The 23,176-nt window shown below is 46.1% G+C and overlaps 8 protein-coding genes across 8 annotated transcripts; 5 read left to right on the forward strand and 3 right to left on the reverse strand.

The window, feature by feature from the left end:
* Window positions 1-647: 647 nt before the first annotated feature.
* Window positions 648-1,711, reverse strand: AGABI2DRAFT_176878 (hypothetical protein; the record flags this gene model as incomplete). Its single annotated transcript, XM_006458542.1, has 3 exons — window positions 648-1,379; window positions 1,441-1,550; window positions 1,608-1,711. The coding sequence occupies 3 exons, from the start codon at window positions 1,709-1,711 to the stop codon at window positions 712-714; spliced, it is 882 nt and encodes a 293-aa protein (XP_006458605.1). The 3' UTR covers window positions 648-711.
* A 1,488-nt stretch (window positions 1,712-3,199) lies between these two features.
* Window positions 3,200-4,256, forward strand: AGABI2DRAFT_176879 (hypothetical protein; the record flags this gene model as incomplete). Its single annotated transcript, XM_006458543.1, has 3 exons — window positions 3,200-3,285; window positions 3,347-3,456; window positions 3,509-4,256. 3 exons carry the CDS (start codon window positions 3,200-3,202, stop codon window positions 4,177-4,179), a joined length of 867 nt encoding a protein of 288 aa, XP_006458606.1. The 3' UTR covers window positions 4,180-4,256.
* A 512-nt stretch (window positions 4,257-4,768) lies between these two features.
* On the reverse strand, window positions 4,769-6,559 carry AGABI2DRAFT_190864 (hypothetical protein). The gene is made up of 6 exons (XM_006458544.1): window positions 6,288-6,559; window positions 6,123-6,233; window positions 5,557-6,067; window positions 5,358-5,505; window positions 5,088-5,305; window positions 4,769-5,019 (listed from the first exon to the last, which is right to left on the reverse strand). The coding sequence occupies exons 1-6, from the start codon at window positions 6,427-6,429 to the stop codon at window positions 4,818-4,820; spliced, it is 1,332 nt and encodes a 443-aa protein (XP_006458607.1). The 5' UTR covers window positions 6,430-6,559; the 3' UTR covers window positions 4,769-4,817.
* Window positions 6,560-6,698: 139 nt separating this feature from the next.
* AGABI2DRAFT_190865 (hypothetical protein) lies at window positions 6,699-7,832 on the forward strand. The gene is made up of 4 exons (XM_006458545.1): window positions 6,699-6,906; window positions 6,960-7,167; window positions 7,232-7,417; window positions 7,475-7,832. The coding sequence occupies exons 1-4, from the start codon at window positions 6,759-6,761 to the stop codon at window positions 7,698-7,700; spliced, it is 768 nt and encodes a 255-aa protein (XP_006458608.1). The 5' UTR covers window positions 6,699-6,758; the 3' UTR covers window positions 7,701-7,832.
* A 296-nt stretch (window positions 7,833-8,128) lies between these two features.
* Window positions 8,129-10,251, forward strand: AGABI2DRAFT_183616 (hypothetical protein; the record flags this gene model as incomplete). The annotated part of the gene is made up of 6 exons (XM_006458546.1): window positions 8,129-8,193; window positions 8,333-8,764; window positions 8,832-9,384; window positions 9,452-9,593; window positions 9,649-9,959; window positions 10,027-10,251. Coding segments are annotated over 6 exons (1,728 nt in total), but the record flags the coding sequence as incomplete, so codon positions are not given.
* A 4,243-nt stretch (window positions 10,252-14,494) lies between these two features.
* AGABI2DRAFT_176882 (hypothetical protein) lies at window positions 14,495-16,993 on the forward strand (the record flags this gene model as incomplete). Its single annotated transcript, XM_006458547.1, has 2 exons — window positions 14,495-16,677; window positions 16,740-16,993. 2 exons carry the CDS (start codon window positions 14,495-14,497, stop codon window positions 16,954-16,956), a joined length of 2,400 nt encoding a protein of 799 aa, XP_006458610.1. The 3' UTR covers window positions 16,957-16,993.
* A 413-nt stretch (window positions 16,994-17,406) lies between these two features.
* Window positions 17,407-19,594, reverse strand: AGABI2DRAFT_115643 (hypothetical protein; the record flags this gene model as incomplete). Its single annotated transcript, XM_006458548.1, has 7 exons — window positions 17,407-18,245; window positions 18,298-18,449; window positions 18,505-18,625; window positions 18,676-19,027; window positions 19,075-19,179; window positions 19,227-19,295; window positions 19,352-19,594. 7 exons carry the CDS (start codon window positions 19,592-19,594, stop codon window positions 17,407-17,409), a joined length of 1,881 nt encoding a protein of 626 aa, XP_006458611.1.
* Window positions 19,595-19,725: 131 nt separating this feature from the next.
* Window positions 19,726-23,038, forward strand: AGABI2DRAFT_217333 (hypothetical protein). Its single transcript, XM_006458549.1, has 12 exons — window positions 19,726-19,806; window positions 19,864-19,964; window positions 20,029-20,355; window positions 20,409-20,524; window positions 20,577-21,093; window positions 21,149-21,436; window positions 21,497-21,516; window positions 21,567-21,822; window positions 21,874-22,353; window positions 22,407-22,664; window positions 22,718-22,795; window positions 22,858-23,038. The coding sequence occupies exons 1-12, from the start codon at window positions 19,779-19,781 to the stop codon at window positions 22,900-22,902; spliced, it is 2,514 nt and encodes an 837-aa protein (XP_006458612.1). The 5' UTR covers window positions 19,726-19,778; the 3' UTR covers window positions 22,903-23,038.
* The last annotated feature ends 138 nt before the right edge of the window (window positions 23,039-23,176 follow it).

The following is a 23,176-nucleotide window of genomic DNA, read 5'->3' on the forward strand; positions in this document are numbered from 1 at the left end:
CGAACCATCAATGTAGTATCGCTTTACGACGTGTTCAATGCCTGACATATCACTCTGATACAAAACGGTAAGGAAACTATAAGAGATCTCCCCCTTCTTATACCTGGTTCTATCTATGTTACTACAGATGTAAGCTTGCTGCTTAATTACGACGCTAACTGCGCTCCAGCACTTATACTAAAAATATATACATATAAAAGCTGTCACTTGGGACTCGAGAATTCGTAATGGTTAACCTTCCATTTCTTCTTGACCTTCTTAAGGGATAACGTCTAGTCGAATCATAAACCTTGCCGAGATAGAACGCCCGAGGTCATATTCAGTCCTGTAGAACTACACAAGTTCAGAAGCCGAGGCGTAAGGGCATGTAATTATGTTTCTCGTAAGATCCTCTCGGTCTTCCGAAGGCTGGTGCAACGATATATATTGAATATCTGGGTCTAGGGCCACATTCACTTGATTATCGATGACGGGCCTAGTTATTACCCTAGTACAACGTGAATCCCCCCGGGGTAGTAGACCCCACCAAAAACATCGAAAAACGGTGCTGCATTGTACAACATATAGTACTTATAGGCACAGAACCACCAAGAATACAAAATTACCGGGAGATACACGTTTGGGGTGCAGAATCGCCTGAAACTCGGTTTGCTGAAGACTAATCACTTTCTATCATTAATATACAATGCATCACTAATATGACCGCTTGCCCTACTCATTAACCGGTTTCCGTGCCCAAAACATTGTCCACAAAGCCGTCGATCCAGGCGTCGCATCCATTTCCTTCTCAATCTCCTTTAATAATTCATCATATTCAACTTCACTCTCCACCACTCCATATCCTCCTCCTTTCAATATCGGCGTCTTGAGTCCTCGTAAAACACCCAAAAGATTATCCTTCGCATCAATGCCATCTTGGTTTGCCCAAGTACCAAGAGGAGTCCCACGAGTATCCTCGTGAATATCAACAAACCCGCTTTGTTTGAGAAACTCTGGTAATTTCGTGGTGAGGTCGCGATACATTATGCCCACATCATGTGAGAATTTGCAGAGCAAATCCCAATGTTTAGCAAGTGCCGGGCCAGACGTCCATATCTTCAACTCGAACAATTGAACCCATCCACCAGGTTTAACAACCCTATACAATTCTTTAATATCTTGTTCCCAATCTTGTGTGCGAAGACCTGCGATGAGAAGACGTTGATGAACCAATGTAAATTTATTGGTCCAATCCTTGGGAAGATCGAGTACAGATTGGATTTCGAATGTGATATTTGAGGGGAGAGTGGATGCTTGTGGAAAGAAATTGGATTCGATGTCTATACCGATGTAGTGTGGTTTCGTAGACGTCTCTTTGGCTAAATCTTGAAGCCAGATACCTTTTCAAAAAAAAATCCATTTTTAACGTTTAAGGTCTTCAATGTTCTGAAACGCACATACCTGTACCAGTAGCCCCTTCCAATACCCAATCATCATCTTTCAATTCAACAGGCGCGTGAAGGACCTTATTATCAAAAGCACGCAAAAATAAATTATGCTGCATCAACAACCTAACAGATAATGAATCAATCCTCAATCACTCATAAAATCGAAAAAAAGAGTCTCACCTCGAACTCTCTTCCGTATCATGTGGCAAAGCATACACCACCCCATCAATATAATCTCGCTTTGCCTTATGTTCAATACCCGACATATGCCACTTTGCCACCATGATAGAAGGCTCTAAGAAAAAGGGTTAAGAAAAGAAACAAAATACCGAGGGGAACCTCTCCCTTCTTATACCTACCTGGTAAACCGGGTTCCAATCTGAAGGCTGACGTTAGATGAATACCATTTCAGCCGCACCATGACACTCGAGTTAATTCGGTTCCTTGGCAAGAGACTATGTATATTCATGACGCACCTCCGTTGTCTTTGGACGCGCTTTTTATTGGGATGGAGGTTTATTCTTAGCGTAAAGCTTTCCCAGAATGGAAAAAGACTGAGGTCAAATTCACTCGTTCGAGTGTATCGCGAAGAGGGGTAGACGCCAGATGGCAGATGCTACACGGGCAAAAAAAGGCGTTACGGACGTGCGGTCATGTTATCCAAGCAATGAAGGGGCTGAGGTGAGCTTGAACTAAATAAAAAAAAGGGCTGGGTGGCGGATATCCGAGCTCGGGGCCGCATTCAATGATGATCAGAGTTCGTTAGGTACTGAATTACATCTGGCTCCTACCCAGCTTTAGTTAGAACTATTAGAGCGTAAGCGGCTGGCGTTTCTCGTCAAATGGACATCACCGAAGGTGTCTCACAGTGTAGGAACGCTTCCCAATTTGACTCTTCGGTTGTAAGTGGTACCTCAGATTTAGTAACTGTGAAATCAAGGATACGAGACGCGTCAAAAACGCGAGAAAAATCATGGTCAGGGATTTTCTCTGGAGGTGTAAAGGCATGCGAGGCTGACGCGCTATCAGTGTAACGATTGATGGCAGGGGAAAGCCGTGCATGGCCGCTTAATAAGCAAGCCCTAGTTATTAGCTTGGGAGGATCTACAAAGAAAATAAGAATACATTAGTCTTTCGCTTTTGATAGGGGAAAGGGAGAGGGAAAAACATACCCTTTACGCTTGTAGTTGATGACGAACTTGAACACGCCATGACGATCTGGAGCGCGGAATTGAACAGAGTAGTGACGTTCCAGGTCTAACTTGGACTGGAGGAAGAGCGATACGACTCGGAATGTGAGGGTCGAGCATCGTGAATTCTAGCTGAAGGTCCATGAGATCTGAATAGGGTTTCCATACACCGCGTTCAGAATAAAACCTGGAGACTTGAGTGGTATAGACCTTCCGCCATCATCGATAACTAATTGAATGTTGCCCTAGACCCAGATATTCAATATCTATCTTGCATTCGGAAGGTCGAGTGGTCTTGAGAGAAACTGTGTAGTACTAGAGGACTGAATACAACCCCAGACGTTCCATCTTGGCAAAGTTTCTGACTCGACTAGACCTTCTCCCTTAAGAAAGCCAAGAAGAATGGAAGGTTAACCATTACGATCCCCCAAGTCTCAAGTGACAACTTTGATATGTATCTATTTTTAGTGTAAGTACTGGAACGCACTAATTAAGTAGGCCTAGATCCGTAGTAACATAGATAAAGCCAGGTATAAGAAGGGAGAGATCTTATAGTTTCCTTACCATTTCTACCAAAGTGATATGACCGGCATTGAACACGTCGTAAAGCGATATTACATTGATGGCTCGGTATATGCTCTACCACACGACCAAGGAGAGCATTCGAGGTGATCATGAGAGTTCAGCCTGTGATTACTCTTCCCCACTAAAATGTATCGCTACTATTAGATTGACAAAGCTGCATAAATTATTCCTCCGGATCCTCGACCACAAGATCCTTCATGCGCCGGTCGAGCTACAAGATGATGATTGGGTCTTGGAAACAGCTACTGGTACAGGTATGTGCTTTCTCAAATTGGAAAAAGCAATATACTCAGTAGGATTCTTAAGGTATCTGGATTCAAGACTTGGCTAAAGTAACATCCACGAAACCACAATACATCGGCATAGATATCGAATCCAATTTATTCCCACAAGCATCAACTCTCCCCTCGAACATCAGATTCGAAACCCAATCCGTCCTCGACCTTCCCAAAGAATGGACAAACAAGTTCACACTGGTTCATCAGCGTCTTCTCAGCTCAGGTCTCCGCAGACATGAATGGGAACCAGCTGTCAAAGAGTTATATCGAGTCGTCAAACCAGGTGGATGGGTACAAATGTTCGAATTGAGGATATGGACTTCTGGTTCAGCTCTTGCCAAACATTGGGATTTGTTTTACAAGTTCGGGAATGATGTAGGGTTGATGTTTCGCGATATTTCCATCAAACTACCGGATTTCCTCAAGCAGAGTGGCTTTGTTGATATTCATGAGGACACTTGTAGTACCCCTTTTGGTGCTTGGGCAAATCGGGACGGTGTTGATGGGAAAGAGAATCTTTTAGAACTTTTGCAAGGATTCAAGACACCGATATTGAGAGGAGGCGGATATGGTGTGGTGGGAAGTGAAGCGGAATACGATGAACTTCTGGAGGAGATTAAGAAGGAAGTGGATGTGACGCCTGGATCGAAGGCTTTGTGGGCAATGTTTTGGGCACGGAAACCATCTGCCAATGAGTAGGGTCGTACTAATCATTCCAATGTATATGAACATTAGAAGATCATGCTGACACAATAAAGAACTGACGTTTGCCCAAGAAATTCATTCGATGCACCTGTGAGTCGATAAATCTAAGGTTGTATATCAGCTCGCCAAGAGATGGCTAGGACTCCTAGAGCAGGAGAAACGTCTGTTGAGTTCAAGTATCCAGATTCATCATTTTCTTCACATTCCGCGTGTCGGGGGTCGAGTCGAAACAGGGGAAGAGATTCCTTGAAAAGGGTACCGGCTTCGGTTTAATAAGTGGTACCTCAGATTAGAAGCCATGAAATCAAAGATACGAACGCGTCAAAAAAACTCAAGAAAAATCATGATCAAGACATTTCCCTCGAGGTGGGAAGGGCATACATAGTGAGGCTGATGCGCTATCACAGAGTAATGATCACTGCACGGAGAGCGGAATCTCGGAAAAGCTGTGCATGACCGCTTAATAAGCAAAGTACACATACAGTGCACTCACAGTTATTCACACCACCTACCTAGTTATTAACTCGGGGGACCCCTGAAAAACAGTAATCTCAACCAAGCTCATAAAGGTCATAAACAAAATAAATAAAATTAGCTTCACAACTACACAGCCATAAAAAAGAAAACAAAATCTATTCAGCCTTCCGACCTTTTCCTTTCTTATCAAAGGCTTTAACTTCCCCTCCCAACCAAATAGCCGAGAACACGAAAAAGCCGACACTGGTACTGATAGCACCCATATAATAAGGCCAAGCCGCACTAATAAATCTCGGATATTCATCATGTCGAGGAGGAACAACCGAAACAGTCGTCGAACTCAACAAATGAGTAAATCTTCAAAGAAAAATAAGAATACATTAGTCTTTTTTGCTTTTTTGTTTATTAAAGAAGGGAAAACATACCCTTTACGTTTGTAGTTGATGACAAACTTGAAGACACCATGACGATCTGGAGCGCGGAATTGGACAGAGTACGTTCCGGGTTTACCTTCGACTGGAGGAAGAGCGATACGAATATGAGGGTCGAGCATCGTGAATTCTAACTGAAGATCTTTAAGATCCGAACAGGGTTGCCATACACCGCGTTCGGGATAAAACCTGGAAACTTGAGCGGTATAGACCTTAGCAACATATGTAAGTATGTTGAAATGATATTGGAGTATGAATACTCACGAGTTCGTCACTTGTGGTATATAGTTCACTAGGCGTGGTTGTATTGAATTTATGATGCTCAGTATGGTCGATACGCAACACAAGGGACTCTTGGAAAGCCCATGACGCGACTTCCTGAACAAACTGCTTATTACCAGATTCAACGCCCCTAAAGGTGATATCTCAATCTCGGCGTCTATGGCAGATTAAATGAACGTACTGGGAAATCTGTTTTTTAGCATATTCATCACTGAAAAGCTCAGCACCACCAGCCCAAACAACACGCGCTCCAGTGGTAGTTTGGAATCCAGTAACGACTCCCATTCGACTTCCAGCCCAAAGTCCTTCTCCTCCCTTCTCAGCAGCATCCACAAGCGAGTCTGCCGAACCGCCATCCACCTCTGATGCAAATGCATATGGAGGTGCATTTAAAATAGGTACAAGCATAGGATTGTTACCCAGAGCGAATGGTGTACCAGAGAACCATACTGGTGCCATGTTTTGAGAGAGGATTTGGCTGGTCGATGGAGGTTGAATGGGGACGACATTCAGAGGCTCAGATCGTTCTGGGAAATAGGATATTAAGGGCGTCCCTGGGGGTGCAGGTGCGAGTGAGAACTCGGCTGCAAGGGAGGTGAGGGATGTCTGTTTTGTGGAAAGCGTGATGAGGAGGTTAGTTTTGCTGCCCAAGAGAGAGACAAGAGATTGTGGTGTAATGTCGCTTGGGAAGGCTGAAGTTTACGTAGTAGGTTAACTGTTGAAACGGCAGAAGATATGCAGACTGACATTTGGTGTCGGGAGCAAAGAAGATGACATGGGAGAAACTGGGAACGCCGTCCTGAGTGAGAAGAGGCGCATCTGCGCGAGGAGATCTGAAAGTCAAGTCATAGCCTTTTTCTGTGTGTGTTACACCTTAGTATAGACACGTGGACAGAATCTCGCGAGACCGACCTCGAAGCCCATCGAGGAATATGGTGTAGTCTGCTTGTTTTTTGGGCTCTACGATGACGAGGACAGAGTCACCCGAGCTGGACTTGGCGTAGGACGAGGCAAAGGCGGCTGCCAGCAACAAAAGCCGTTTGAAGGCGACCATTGTGGACGAGACGCGTGCAGGCCTTCCACGTCAATCAATCACACCTCTTCTGTTTGGCCCTGCTTGGCTGCACCTTCCGGGGCACAAAGTACACGAAAGCAAAAATATCGATCGCTGCGTACTGGCGAGGGTGTAAACGATGATGATATATTTTGTTTAATATTTAGTTATTTGAGCAGGACGAGGACACGACAGACGCTAAACGCTGGGCACCGCGACGCGTAGGATCAAAAGTTGATGGGGAGGTCGCGTGACCTTTCACAGGTGGACCTGGTTCAACGACGGCGACCCGCGACATACCCTGGGTCTTTTCCTTCTCGTTGTCGGTCATGGGTGGTCAAAGTGAAGAAATCGAATACCTCAAGTCCCTCGTTTCTCAGCTCAATGACAAAATATCCGCTCTAGAGGCCCAGCCCAAACCACCGAAGTCTCCCGCCCGGCAGCTTCGTACCATTCTGATGGGTCCACCGGGTGCAGGTATGTTCATCTCTTCAACGCGTCATCCCATGAACTCATGCGCGTTTGACCAGGCAAGGGTACACAGGCTCCTCGGATTCGCGACGAGTTCTGCGTCTGCCATCTGGCCACGGGTGACATGCTGCGCGACCAAATCAAGGCTCAGACGCCTCTGGGCATGGAGGCGAAGAAAATCATTGACGCTGGCGGACTTGTCTCTGATGATATTATGGTCGGCATGATAAAAAACCAAATTGAGAACAATGCCGAGTGCAAGAACGGGTGAGCGGCCTCCGTGTCACGCGCCGATCCGAATTATTCATCTTTGTGTTCCGGTGACCCCTAGCTTTGTCCTCGATGGTTTCCCCCGTACCATTCCCCAGGCACAGAAACTCGACGGCATGCTCTCGTCCCGCGGCGAGAAACTCGATTCCGTCGTTCAATTACTAATAGATGACCAGTTGTTGATCTCGCGAATCACTGGCCGTTTGATCCATACCCCCAGCGGAAGGACTTATCACAAACTCTTCAGGTCCGTCTCCGTCATGGCTATACATACACTCGCAGATTATGCTGACCCGGAGCTCAGTCCTCCCAAGAAACCTGGTCTTGATGATGTCACTGGCGAACCGTTGACCCAGCGTTCAGATGACAACGTCGAAACCCTGCGCAAGCGCCTCACTACATTCCACTCCCAAACAGGTCCAGTTGCCGAATACTACAAGACCAAGGGACTTTGGCATGGTATCGACGCTGCTCAATCTCCATCTGTCGTTTGGGACAATCTCCGGGCGGTGTTTGTAGGGAAAAAATAGATATGTAGATGCTCGATCATTCAGGATCGCTTTCTGTAAATGTGCTATCAGTCGATATGAAAGACCGTTGCGGACTCACGAGGCCCTGGACGGCGTCGCAAGGCCAACAACGAGCAAGATGCTCGAAGTTTCTTCACCAACCTGGATCCTGCTCGCTTGCCTGTGATGAGTAAGGTGGCTTGGCTGAGTTCAGAGCTTGTTAGATCACGAGGGCGATCTCAATTTAAAGCATCATGTCTGATGATTCATCTGACGACCCTACCTATACCACCCATGACAAGGTGGTGAAACCACAGCCTTAGTTTCCGCCTTTAAATGTCATTTTGGCAAACCCAGAAGAGTCCTACCGACTCGACCAACCGACTCCCAAATCCGCACCAGACCGGTATCTAAACCTTTTCCCCTTCTTCAACACTTCGAGCTTGTGGATGCCCCCCTACAAGTTAGATAAGAAGTCCCAGTTGCAGCGTGGTTCTGCTTGTCTCTCTTGTCGGTGAGTCGTGATCTTCTTGTCATATATGTCATTCAACGTCTCAACACGCTGTTGCTCCGCAAAAAAACTAGACGAAGAAAGATCGTATGTTTCGGCGATCCTCATACGCGATCCCTTCTTACTGACATTTTCTTCAGAGATGCGATGGTGTGCGCCCATTTTGTGGCCCTTGTGCGGAACACCAGCGACCTCAGGAATGCTTCTTTGACGACTACCGAAAGAAGAGCAGGACCCAACTTCTTCGCGAGAAAGTCGAATCTCTAGAGAGAAAAGTTGCAGAACTGGAAGCCAATCCTCAAGCTAACCTGCATTCACCCTTCACAAGCGAAAGTCCCAACATTGAACACGCCAACATCGACAACACTCCCTCTCCCAACACTCAAAATTGGTCCTTGTCAGAAGCACCTGTCGCAGAATCTTCTTCTTCATCCTCAGTTCAATGGACACATCCTATTGCAAGTGACGATTGGGTGATAAGTACTCCATTTAACGATGGTTCTGACCAATCTTCACTTCGCCAGAAAACACCCGTTCCCAATGTCAATATCTCACTAGAAACTCAACAATACCTGTAAGCTTTTTTTTTAATGACTTGAACACAAATGTGAAATATTCACACTCCGCCATACCCTTTTTAGGTTGCATATCTTCGAATTACATCGCGCCCAATGTCATTTCTATTCTAACATGACACGCTTTCATCTGTCATTGTTGCAACAATTAGAGGAACAACCACACCCCGCACTTCTTCACGCGATTAACCTCATGGGATGTTATTTTTCACGAGACCCCCAACTCCGCGAACTCGAAACCGACTTGCTCAAACAATCACTCTACGAAATCAGCGTATCATTACGAGACTGTAAACATCTCGGAGACGTCGTTCAAGCATCCTCTTTGCTCGCATTATACTGCTACTTTAACGATCGCTTCGTTGAAGGGTATCGGCATGCTTTCGTCGCCGCTCGACTAGCCGTTGCTCTCAACTTTCATCAAATACCCTACCCCGACGCGGAGTACTTGGAAAACTATGATGCGTATTATGACCGTATTACAGCCTTTTGGCAAGTTTATATGGTTGATAGAGCTTGGTCCGGCGCTCATGGGACACTTGCTGCGTTGTCGGAAGATGAGTATCGTGGACGAATCACGACACCTATGATTTGGACAGCTGACCCTTTGTCAATGATGGTGAGACGGAGCGTTTTTGATTATCTCAGACTCTTCGCTGACATCATCATCATCATCATCACCACAGGATCCACTTATCCTACCCAATTACCTCTGTCATTTCTTTGATATTCGGAATGTGGGAGCTCCGAACATAAGTACCATGTCCGTACCGGCACTCAAGTCATTGGCATCTGCCATTTATGACCGTACCTTTCATCCGGTGACGGGTAAGTGTAAAAACTACAAAGATGAATTCAATTGTTAATTATCAAAAAAATCTAGGAATTGGAGGAAACAAGAAATCCGAGATTCATCCTTCCGTGATTATCGCTATGCAGCGGATACAAAATATGTTACCCCCTTTTCTTGGACGCGAGTTGTGGTTGCCACAGGCACCTCATATTGACGTTGAGTTACTCTTGGTGTACACGATGCTCCGAGTATCAGAGTTGAAGTTTTGTGAAGGAGAAGAGGAGGAGGAGGAGAATAGAGTTGATGGAGACACTAAATTCATTTGGGCGGCTGATTGGTTGACATGGTCTGTTGATCAACTTAGCGAAGATGATTATCCGTTCCTAGATCCCTTGATAGCTGTTGAGTGTCGAACTTTTTTTTTTTTGTGCAAAGCATTGTAAAACTCACTTTTCTTGATTTTTTTAGGGTGTTTGGAATCAAGGAGCAAAGTTTTTGATCAGGAAAGAACGCCACATGAAAGGGTTAGCCGTAGACAACAACAACAACATAACAAACCCTTCTGCGCGGGGTATGTCGAACAACGCAACTGTGTTTGTGGATCAATGCGTGGACGTGCTCTTACGCGCACTTCGGTCACTCAGTACTTACACCCGAGTGGCAGGTGAGAATAATTCGCTATCTGATTTTATTTTGTTTTCCACCTATATTATCTCTCTCTCTCTCTCTCTCTCTCTATCTTTTTTTCAAAATTGTTGACGTGTTAAACATTTTTTCGTAGCTGATTATCTCGAAACCTTGGAGCAAGACTACTTACCTCTCAAACAGACTGTGACATTAGTAGATAACACTGCGTTTCCGCAGTAAGGTCCATTCCTCTTACTTTTTAAACTTTTTCAACCCCGTTCCTTTTTATGCAGGCTTGGTATTTGTTCTCATATCACTTTTTCTCCTCTCTATTATTATATTTAAGCTCTCGGGCCGGTAGATTAGCATTTTTTTTTTCGTAGTATTAGATCGACACAGAGTTCGTGAATCAACAACTCTTTAATAGTATTATTTGAGTTTTCTGGTGGCGTTTGTAAAAAACTAATAATGTAAAGTTTCCCGGTTCCGAACGGGGAAAAAAAATAGAACTTGAAATCCGCCGTTTTCTCTTGAATGGAAGATGTCGGAGATTATATCACTGTAACACTTGAGAAGCTTAACTAGTGTGTACGCTACATAAGTAGTGGATCTTGACATCCCTCTTCCGAAGTCGGATATAACTAGTCCTCGTCAGACACATTTTCTTAGGTATACCAAAAATGGGTGATAAGATCATGGTTTTCCTTCTTCTTATTAGTGTGCCTTTTTGTTTGATGCGAACAGTACGGATTTATCTTTGGAGGGTAAGTGATATTCCATTGTTGCTATACAAGTTGACAATGTGATGATTGCCTGGGTTCGCGACAAGGAACGACCATGGAAACATCGATCGGTTTCACGCCTATTAGTCGGTGGCGATTTCGCGAAGAGACTTTTTTCATTCTACGGTTTTTTTTTTTACGCGGATAGTTTCCCGATGAGATGTGACGAAAAGTTAAGGTTTGGGCATGATGAAAGACAAACAGAGTTAAGTTCATAGAGCTCCGAGCAAAAAAAATAATTTTAATGCCAGCGGTCATCGTTTCGTAACACTTCGAAATCGTGATCTTGCAAAGAAAACAACAAAGTTCAAACATATCGTTAATAGAAGGGAATCTTCTTGTAAACTTACTTCACTATGACGCCACTGTGACGAACCAAATGCATGAAGATCGTCGTGTCTTCCTTGCTTAACTCCGGTTTTTTCCCACTGAACGGCGTTACGGGGCCTAGAAATATCGGACTTCTTTCCGAAATTCAGAAACGTGTTTTACTCGACGTTGATTTCTCGTTCGTTATTGGTTGCCCAATCTTGCGGACTTGTAAAATATTGAAAGTTCAGTCAAAAATTTAATCCGTTAGGGCATTCTTTTGACAGCTTTTCAGCTTTGTATTTGTTGCGATTCGGACATTCAGGGAAGAAGTAATCAAGGGAAAATATTGCGACACTTGAAATACGGTCAGTTACTGTATGTTTTGAAACAGGGTCAAAATCAAAATCAATATCATACGGTATTCATTTTCGAAATCAGAGGACGCTTGAAAAGTAAGAAAGCAAATGACCTTGTTGGGCATTTCGATTTTCTTCTGTTACTGAAATAGGCGGTCAAGAGGTCAGTCGCTGATCCTTACCGCTGCGTCTATTGTCCCTTAAGGCTTGTACAAGACTGATGTCCTGACCGTGGAGGAATATCAATTTCCTGGTCCGCGCGTCCCTCGGACCAGCATATGAATTTCTACGCTGGTGGAGTTCAAAGTCTTCTTGAACGATCCCGTTGAATGCATATCAACCCCGCACTATAATGAATCGGGCTATTTATTGCCTTCCGACGACGACATAGTGATTATTGAGTCTAAGGGTGTATTGGATCAGTTTGTGATTCGTACTCGACGTCGAAAACTTACTTCTAGGTTATGCCTCGCACTCAGTCAAGTTGACTATTACCGTCATAGCGAATGATTAAACGGAACCTGATGCCAATTTAATCAACCTGAGGTTCAAAGTCATTCCGGATTGTTCCTCTTCACATACTGAGTTACAATGCCCGAACGGGACTGTTTCTTGAGCGATTCCCGATTTCCGGAGATGGATTTTGAAGTCGGCCATCTTGAATTTGAGGACCGCGAACGCTTTTAGCGATGACAAGTCATCCACTCTTTATATTGTCGTTTCTTTTCTTTCAACGTATACGACCGCTGTGATAGAATCTCAATGGGTGTACCGTACCGGGTACAAAAATATATGACTCCTGTTGTTCATTTCTCTTGGCAACGCCAGGAATTACAGTCCAAAGGTGGCTAATAAGACGTGTCAAGTTTCTTGAGAATGGAATCTAGAGAATTCACTCGGATTAGCACTGACGGCCAGTAAATCCGACGATGAATTTCCTGCAGGAAACTTACGTACTATAGACCGATGTCATCCACTGTTGTTGAAGGGTGCGATAGTCATTTCCACCTCTTTGAACATTGCATTTACTTGCAAGTTGCCCGTCCCATAGATGCAGTTTGTTTGTCTCTCGTTTGCTTCCGTTTTCTCTCCTCGAACGGCGACTACATATACCCGAGGACGTTGCTGGAGCCGCTTCCGATCATGACACATGGAGGCGGGGCAATAACCCTGTTTATTTTATGTGCAATAAATGCAGGCGAGAAGCGTTTGGTGATGCCAAGCTCGTGGTCAATACCGTGGAGCAAGCTTTCGCCGTTGCTCGAGCGGGCCGCTACACCTGTCTCTCGCAGGCTAATTAAAACAAATCTAAAAACGCGCCAGAGTCAATACTTCGATTATCAGATAATGATCGGTGTGATGCAGTTTACCATCGATAAATGCAACCGCATCTGTCATCTTTCAGTCAATCGGGAGTATTTTGAATGACCAATTTGCGTGATCACCGTCATTCGATCAAATGAACTTCTGTTCCTTCAGCTACCCTGGCCCTCTGTCCTGAAGGTTCGAAGCCCCTGCATACTGGCCCACGTTGAGTAATAAACTCTACACTCAAAATTTCCGGAGAGTTATTCAACGGCGCGGCACACAACCGTGGAAGGCTATGAGTACATATGATGACACAGCAGGAGCAACACATCCACCTCGAATGCAGCTGATATTTGACCAACTATTGATACAGGCGGGAATGAACAGGATCCCTGGCAGCTGAAACGGAGCGGCGGTTGGGACGAACGGGGCTGAGGCGGTTGGAGAGGAGTGATAAACGTGCCTCCGTCTTTGGTTTATTGATTCGTCGATGTTGGCGGTGTCTTTGATGGTCATTGATGGCGTGACAATATTCGATGAAAATCAGTAGACGCTATGTCCAAAAGGAATGTCCAATTGTAGAGATTCGACAGCTGGATTTTTTCCTTCTTGCCGCTCACCAGGTTAAACCTGGCCGGTTGAAATACAGGGTTTCATTGATAAGTCACGCTGTGGGGCACAGCGAATAGAGAATGCAGAAACGCGGGTAGAACGGCTAAGGGATCCGAGATCGTGATCCACTGGCAGGGGAGTAAGGAGCAAAATAGAAACAGAGACTAGGGACGATTGACGCTGTGGCCTGTTTTTTCAGCGCGCGTGTGCACAAATCCAGTGATTTGCAGCACGAGATTGAGGAGATTGGACATGGGACATAGCGTAGTGATGAAGTTGAACGTGATGAATTGGTTTCCACAGGTTCTGGAACTGACCCTGAACTATTTCTGTTTCGAGCAGTGATGACATGCAACAGCCATACAGTATCGGGCCTAGGCGAGATCTCGGTGTTGCTCGTAATATTTAACCCAGGTCTTCTTTGGTTAAGAGTCCTAGTCCGGCTGGCTTCATGTCCATGGGCGATAGCACGTTATAGGCTTGACTTTCGGTCGTTCGGCATCTACTACCACCTCCTCCGAGGCAGGTATTCTTCGCTACCAAACGCATCTGCAACATTCGCTGATACGTGCCATCTTCCACCAGGAAATACTCTCCTTTGCGAGCTTGTCTATCTAAGCGTAATAATCTAATAGCCATCAGTTTTGGAACGTTCGATCATCTGTGTTTCAACCAACTCGTAAGTCCCACTATATGACCATGTTGATTAAACTCAGCCCCTAATAATTCGTTTGTTTCACTTTCCTTGTTCAAGGCTGCGCCTCTTACAGACTATCTCGACCGCTTCCTCATATAACGCGAAGCACTGCAGGCAATAGCGCTTGGTCGCTTTCTCTTGAGCTACAGCAGGCTATCAGCAAATTTAGTTTTGTGAGCAAATGCCACGTTTTTATCAGCCCACCCACTGACTGAGCTCCAGCTTTAGACTTGGATTCACTCATGAGTGCGACTATCACTGTTCGACATCTCCCTAAAGTGGCTCCGTTGGACATCCATCACTCGCGAAATTCTAACTTAGCTGGTGCCCCCCTTCCTATGATTCCTCGACGGATGACACGGTCACGGAGTCTACCAGTGTCTTCCAAACCTTCATCTCAGCCGACTTCCTATGATTACGAGGCACAATATGCTGTGGACTCAGACTCTCCTTCATCCAGCACATCGGAATCGTCCCGTCTCTTTGCTCGGCGAAGGAGAGTTGGAGGTGTTCGTATGGGCGCGCTGAACTTGCCAGAGGCGACCCAACCCCTTTCACAAGCAGACCAATCACAGATGGTTTCCCAGTCTCAGGTTGTTCAAGCAAAAATAGGTGATAAGACGAATACAAACGATCAATCACAACGACCCCTCGTATACGCACCTGGTATGCTTCGCTTCAGCCTGGAGGTCATGCGTTCCCACATGCTCGCCGGACCTCAGACATATCGACACAATCGGTCCGTTTCCTTGAACGGTTCTCAATCAGCTCAGTTCGTGGACGAAGCGTCACGAGTTATCATCCGGAAGAAATCCGGTCAGCCTGTGAAATCGTCTTTAAAGTCATCCCGATCCTCTACTCGGGGTAACCTCTCTGTTGTGACCGTTGGCTCGTCGAGTAAAAGCGAACCACCCACTCCGAAGGTCGTCCATTTCGACACAAAACTTGAGCACGTAAAACATTTCATCGCTGAGCAGAAACCACTGGCCGTTTCCCGGGATGGTAGCCCCACGGATGACACCAGCGGCACCGACAGCGACTTCCCGTTTACCTATGGGGATGGGTCAGGTGCATGCAGAAACAGGAAGAGATTAATCATGCGGCATATCAACGGCACTCCCAAGTCAAATTCGTGTGCCGACGTTGCATTGGAGGATTACTATCTCAATTTCGATGGGACAAGTATTCTTGGGAAAATCCGGGTGCGCAACATCGCCTATTGCAAAACCGTCGCGATTAGGTTCACCTTCGACTCATGGCAAACGACTAGCGAGGTTGTTGGGCGTTACGTGGAGTCAATCAACTCCCAGTTTGATCGGTTTTCATTTAGCATTCGGCTAAACGATCTACTGGCAAGGATTGAAGGGAAGACTTTCATGATGGCGATTCGGTATAGTACCAACGGACAGGATTTTTGGGACAACAATAATCACAAAGACTATGTGGCGGCCTTCACGAAGGCGAAAGCTGTTCCGGAAAGCAGGAGATCAGATGACGATGACGCCAGTGACGTCGAGAACCTCAGGAGCAGGCTGGAGGTAGTCTTGCAGGCGAAGGCAAGGGATGATGTCTCTCGATCTCTTCCCAAGAAAGCACTGGACTCTAGGAAAGCCGATCCCCCCACATTGAACTCTGGTGTCGCCTTGAGCTCGCGTTACGACTTTGGGATATCACTACGCAACCCCAGAACTTGGAATCCATCTGATGTCCCTCTTTCGACCTCTCCCCCCCAATGCACCCAGCCGTCGCTGTCTCGTGTGAGACGTTCAACGGTACCTCCTCCAAGCTCAATACCTTGGCCAGAGAAGATGTCTTCTCTCAAGCGGCTGGAGACGTTGCCAGGGCCCCTGTCAATTGAAGAGTCGGTGCCTTTGGGTTCTCCGCGAGACATTCGGGAGGACAGACATTTTCCCGCTCATCCTTTCCCACTAAAAAGAGATGAAGACGAGTCTAGTGTGCGATCTAGGAATCACCAAAGGAGTTATCTAGAAAATGGATTGACTAGCAGGAAGGACGGCTTTCCGAGGATAGAGGCTGGGATGCCAGAATCGAAATCTCTTGAATTGAGGCAGCTGCCTGGCCATTCGACTGCTCATATATCCTCGAGGTGTAGTTCTTTCCCTCCTCTCAAAATCAGTGGTAGTCCTCTTTCTTGCTCGCCTCATTCTGAATTCGAACTCCCTGTTTCAATATCTGACGGCCACCCTCGGGACTTGTCTCAACAATCTGGTTTGAACATGGGAGAGAGCAGTGGGGATAGCGACTTGTCGACTCCTAGTCTTTCTACGCCGACATCATCGCGATCACCTACTCCATCCCCGACCCTCAGGAAGTCGAGCTTACCTCCGTTGAGTGAAAACATCCTCTATCCGGATAATCCTCAGCCAGTCAGCCCAGGGGCGCACTATAAGCAGTTCTTGAACAAGTGAGTGTCTCGGCCCCCTCGAGTTATAGAGATAGGGGCGTTAAACAAACCTTTGCTTGCAGGTTCTGTTTCTTTACCGGTTCCTCGGATGCGATTCCCGAGCTTACCACAGCAGAGAAATTACCTCCGGATGGTCGAATGCTTACGTCGCACCTTGGTGGATTGAATGCTTCCTATCCCACAGGTAATGTCGATGATCTGCCAGCTACGCTTCAAAGTGATTCTTCCGCCTCGACGCCAACGGTGTCTACTTCGAGGTCTGCGACTTCTGTGTCTTAATGCTCGGCCGCCATTTCTCTCAAAAGCGAATAATGTACTAAATGCGTTTTATCGCCCAATTTCACCTCGGTTTTTACGCGGAACGCGGATTATCTTTATTTCTGACACGTCTTATCTCCTTATTGATGTAAAGGCGACGCGGTGAAACTTCCTTCATACGACTTCCCCCTCTCCCGTTTCTGCTAGTTTGCCCTCTCGTCTTTTCTATATGTATTCATATGTACCATTAGATCACATGTAAACAACTAAAATGTACGATTACGCTTTCATCTCTCCCCATTTGTTGATCAGCGCAGTGAACAAATAACGTTCTATGCCTATAGGTCTCCTTAGTATTGTAATCCGGGTTTCCCGCAATGGAAACCATGGCTTTAGACGACTTTGCTTGAATTATTTATAATTATATATTGAAATAGGAAAGAGATGATACAGGAGTGCCAGTGATAGGTATCAGTGTCTGCCACGCCGGGCACCCCACCGACCAGACCGATTGTACCCGTTGGCGCCGCCGCCCCGCCCCCAATCGCCATCTCTATCTCTACCATCTCTGTCATCCCTACTTCTGGTATCCCGGCCATTTGTGCCATGGGGTACGTCACGACCGAATTCGTCTAACATAGATCCGCCATACATATCTTGATCCCGGTATTGCTGTTGCTGCGGTGGGCGGCTAACCGGTTCGGATGAGGCACTGAACCCAGGAATAAAGTCGTCTCCGGAGTCGGATTGTCCAATGCCACCGCTACGGTTGGCATACCCATTCTCCATCCCTGCTCCACCCACCGCAGAGGATTGACGATACTGACTATCGTCCTCTTCCTTTACCCCCCAACTCCTGCTGTAACCGCTGTTACTAGTAGTCCCAATTCCGATACCAAAACCTGATCCAACGAAATTGGATTGGGCAGCACCGAAACCAGGAACAAAGATATCGTCTTCTTCATCTTGGCCGCTCAAGTCCATGACATCAGATGGTTTCTCTACAGAAGTTGCTTCTCCTGGCCTTTCACGAGACCAAAATCGTGTTGTTTGATCGTTTGAAGCTGTCACAAGTAGGTGTCCCAATGGGTGATACGCAAGAGACCAAACATTTGCGTCATGTGCTTGAGAAAGGGTGGCACGGGGAGAAGATGCGGCGGCTGTTAGAGACGAAAGAGATGTGGGAGAAAGTGTAGACGGTGAAGTGGCGATGGAGGCGGGTGGTGAGGGGGTTGAAAGATCCCAATGTAGGATTGAACCTTCAGAACCTCCGGAAACTAAAATTGGGTGTACTGGGTGCCAGGCAACGGCTATGAATAGTTATCAGTGGACGGTGGTGAACGACAGAAGAGAAATGCATACAGCACACTTCTTTCTTATGGCCCTTGAGCACACGGAATTCTTTCATAGCGCGGATGTCAAAAACGCGTACGGTCTGGTCGCGTGAAGCACTGGCAACGAGGTTGCCGTTAGGTGACCAGGATAGCGCCTGGATGGTATTTTTGTGGGGGTGACTATATACAGTCAGTTAGTCCAAATACGAGCAGGAAGACAAAATAAAAAGTATACAGTGTCGATAAACAGGTTCCCGTACGGGGATCCCAGAATTTGATTAGGTTGTCTTTAGAACCCGAGACGATGATGCCTTTGGTAGGGTGCCATTGTGCGCATTTGACATCCCAGCCATGACCTTGACAGCTTCAGAATTTGGAGGGTCATTCGTTGAGTTGCAGTGCTTACCTGTGAGCACGCTTTCCACTCGACTTTCGGCAAATGACCAGATACGAACGCTCGAATCATCACTAGCCGTAGCGAATCTCTGGTCATCCGGGCTAAAGCTAATATCGCGGATGGCTTCGCGCGAATTTGAGCCTTGCCAAGCAGTCAAATTGTTCATATTCGGCTCGAAATACTTGATGACACCAGTTTTATCTGCTGAGGCAAGATAGGCGCCTGAATGGTTGAATGTCATGGCACAGATTGCAGTGTCATGTGCTTGGAGAATCGTTTCGAAGTTGAATGTTAGACCATTCCAGAGGGTGAATTCGCCGCTGGTTGAACCCGTGAGGACGCGACGGCCTTCTGGTGTCCACTGTAGATGATATGAACAAAAGCCCTTTCGCAGAGAGACGATCTTACAAGAACGACATGGACGGGGTAACGGATCTTATTAGTTGAAGTGTGGATAAACTTAGTACACAAGGACGTCGAGCAATTGTCTGGGTACGCTTTCGGAGGAAGTAACTAATAATTGATTAAGTATACTCCTAGACTCAGTAGGTAGAACATACGTCGATGATAAAAGGTATAGCGGGACGCAGGTTAGGAACATAGTTAGGGCTTGGTCTTAATGTTCTGAGCTGTGGTACGGTATTACTTTATGTTATGATTCAGCAACTGTGTCGAAACGACCCACGAGTGCCCATCTCCCCATACCGCCATTATAATCCACCGTCCGACGAGGTCGTGTCTTCTTTATGAGTTTCCCGTCAATCATAAGCCTAGCATTGGCTAAAGTTTCTTCCTGAATTTTAGACTCATCCTGGGGTGGTGGTTGGGGCTCTGAAAGATAGCGTTGTGGTTTCCATTCTAGATGTGGTGCATTCGGAACTTGTGGAAGTGCTTTTTGAGGCAGAAGAAGTGGCAGACTACTAGCCATGTATAGCGCGCTCGCACTGAAGACTTGCCAGGGATGACAATCCTGTGTTTGTCTCTGCTTGGATTTTGAATGCCAATATCAAATAATAGCAAACAGCTCGCCCTCCAGCGCAGTCGCTCTTCCGAGCGTTGTATAGCACAACCATACTAACGTCTCTGTCTAAATCGAATACTGGTGACCAGCAATGTCGGACGAGTATCCCAGTCTGTTCCGTAAGTTTCTCTCCCGCTGGTACGATTTGTATCCTCACTGGGTCACCTGTCGTACAGGTTCGGAACAGATGAGCTTGGTGCAGTTATTTGTCCCGACAGAAGTTGCCCACGACACCGTAGCTGAGCTCGGGGAACTTGGAGATGTCCAATTTAAAGATGTCAGTTAGCCAATTTTGATCATGACCCTTCCGCGAAAGCTATGTGCTGAAACTCGACTTGTAGCTGAACCCAAACGTCAATCCTTTTCAACGTTCGTTTGTCGGTGAAATTCGTCGTGTTGATGAAATGGCACGGCGCGTTCGCTTCTTCGCCGCGCAAATTGAGAAAGAGAAAGACCCGATTCCTCTTCGCCCACTTTATGACTCGGCGCCGCTCATTACTGTTGGACCTCGCGCTGCGCAGACCATGGATGAGCTGGATACCGTTCTTACCGAGCACGAGACGAAACTTACTCGTATGAACGAGAATTACAACACTTTGACGGAAAGGTTGAAGCAGCTGATCGAGGCCCGCTATGTCTTGAGGGAAACGGCTGTATTCTTCGACAGGGTAACTTCTTATCAACCCGTCTTCAAAGGACATATGAATTAACGCGAACCTAGGCCCAAAGTCACACTACGGACATTAGAACCTCTTTTGATGATAGCGCGGCTCCATTGCTGCAGCATGACGACCAAGAGAGTCAGTTTGCTCCCGGTGATGTCCAATTTGATCTCGAGTAAGTTTCAGCTCCCTCTATCATCCTCTCGAAATTGCTAATCATCTCGCAGATTTGTCGCAGGAACTATTGACCGCGCTCGTGTTGCCACTTTCGAGCGTGTCCTTTGGCGCGTCTTGCGTGGCAACTTGTACATGAACCAAACTGACATCACTGAACCTTTTGTCGACCCTGACTCTGGGACGGAAACCTGGAAGAACGTCTTCATCATTTTTGCCCATGGCGATGTCCTTCTTTCAAAGATTCGCAAGATCGCGGAATCCATGGGAGCTACTTTGTATCCCATTGATGCGAATGCGGATAAACGAGCAGATGCCCTTCGTGAAGTCACGGCCCGCATTGAGGATCTACAAACGGTTCTGTATAACACTGGCCTTACCAGACGCGGCGAACTGGTCAGGATCGGGGAAAGCCTTCGGAGTTGGCAAGATGTTGTGAAGAAGGAGAAACTTATCTATGAGACTCTCAATCTTTTCAACTACGATGTAAGGAGGAAAACCCTCATTGCGGAAGGTTGGGTGCCTACTCGAGACATCACAAATATCCAGCTAGCCCTTCGACATGCAACTGTGAGCGTTTATCTCCAATTTCTATCATTACAAGAAGACTTATTGCTCATAACAGGAAGAGGCAGGAACCAGTGTTCCACCCATCCTTCATGAATTGCGGACACACAAGACACCACCAACATTTAACAAGACCAACAAGTTTACTGAAGGTTTCCAAGCTATCATGGACAGTTATGGTATGGCCAAATACCAGGAAGTCAATCCTGGACTTTTCGCTATCGTTACTTTCCCCTTTCTCTTTGCTGTCATGTTTGGTGACATTGGACATGGTTTAATTATCCTTTCCGCTGCAATCTACATGATCCTCAATGAGAGACGTTTGGCTAGATCCGATCTTGGCGAAGTAAGTTTGTCAGGTTTTTCTTTTTACGTTTCGTTGCTGAGATAATACCCATCTTCGTAGATCAACGGCCAGTTCTTTTTGTACGTCCTTCATCCTCCTGCCCTGCAGCCTTTGCTGATAACAAATTCAGCGGACGCTACATTATCCTTCTCATGGGTCTTTTTTCCATATACACCGGCCTTATGTATAATGATATATTCTCCAAGTCGCTGCATATCTGGCACTCGGGCTGGACATTCACTGAAGCTAATGGCACTATAACCGGCGAAAGTAATGGCCATACCTATCCTTTCGGTGTAGACCCTGGTTGGCACGGCGCGGATAATGCGCTTCTTTTTACAAACTCGTATAAGATGAAAATGTCCATCGTTCTTGGAGTCATTCATGTACGGCTATTTTTGTTTATTCTTCATTTTTGGCTTACCCTGTCATCCTAGATGACCTTTGCATTATGTCTTCAGTTACCCAATCACATCAAATTCAAGCGTCCCGTTGACATATGGGCGAACTTTGTCCCTCAGATGCTATTCTTGCAGTCTATATTTGGCTATCTAGTTGTATGCATCCTTTACAAGTGGTCGATTGATTGGTCGACTGCGACAACACAACCTCCCTCGCTTCTCAACATGCTTATTGCGATGTTCCTATCGCCTGGCACCATTGAACCTGGAACGCAACTCTATCGCGGGCAAAGTTTTGTTCAGATCATTCTCCTATTAATTGCCGCTATATGCGTACCCTGGCTTCTCATAGCGAAGCCTTTCGTAATATGGAAGGAAATGAAAAAGATCCAGGGACAAGGATATGTTGGTCTCGCCCATGGTGAGGATATACCCAGAGAACATTCTGATGACACTCTTGAAGGAGAGGAAGAAGGTAATGGTCGGGCGATTGTGGAGGATGACAAGGAAGGAGATGTAAGTTTCAATTCAGTCCATTTCATCTTGTTCTAAATAGGGCGATATTTTAGGAGCATGAAGATTTTAGTGAGATCGTGATCCATCAGACCATTCACACCATTGAATTCTGCCTTGGGTGTATCTCCCATACGGCCTCATATTTACGTCTCTGGGCTCTTTCCCTTGCACATGCCCAATTATCCGAGGTGTTGTGGTCAATGACAATTGAGAATTTCCTCGGGCCGAACTCCATCCTCGGCTGGGTTTTCTTGATCGTAGTAATAGGGCTTTGGTTCGGATTGACGGTATTCATCCTTTGCATCATGGAGGTCAGTTTTCTTACTCGTGGTTATGGAATCTCCACTCATTATTAATAAAATAGGGTCTATCGGCTTTCCTCCACGCTCTTCGTCTTCATTGGGTGGAAGCCAACAGCAAACACTTCGAAGGGGGCGGCTACGTAAGTTGTCGTTCGCACGTTCTTACCCTTATTGGTTGACTGAATACGGTAAACCTTTACAGGCATTCACTCCACTCACCTTTGCGGATCTCGAGACCAAGGAATAGCGCTACTCGTTGCAGTACATTTTATGTGTTTCATGCTGTGTATTTTTTTGTTCTACATGATGGCATAAAGATACAATACAGATATGCTTGATTGTGATGAACAAGACATTGACATTCCAAATGCATTATTTTCATCACCATATCTGTCATGATCGAATCAATTTTTTTTCGTGATTCACTCGTTTCCGAGCCGAAAAGCAATGTGGTGCAAATTTTTCAAACTCCGAAATCAACCTAATATAAGTCATGCAGAATGCTGTTCTTTCTCCTTATC

This window comes from Agaricus bisporus (genome assembly GCF_000300575.1).
Source record: "Agaricus bisporus var. bisporus H97 unplaced genomic scaffold AGABI2scaffold_2, whole genome shotgun sequence".
Lineage (NCBI taxonomy): Eukaryota > Fungi > Basidiomycota > Agaricomycetes > Agaricales > Agaricaceae > Agaricus > Agaricus bisporus.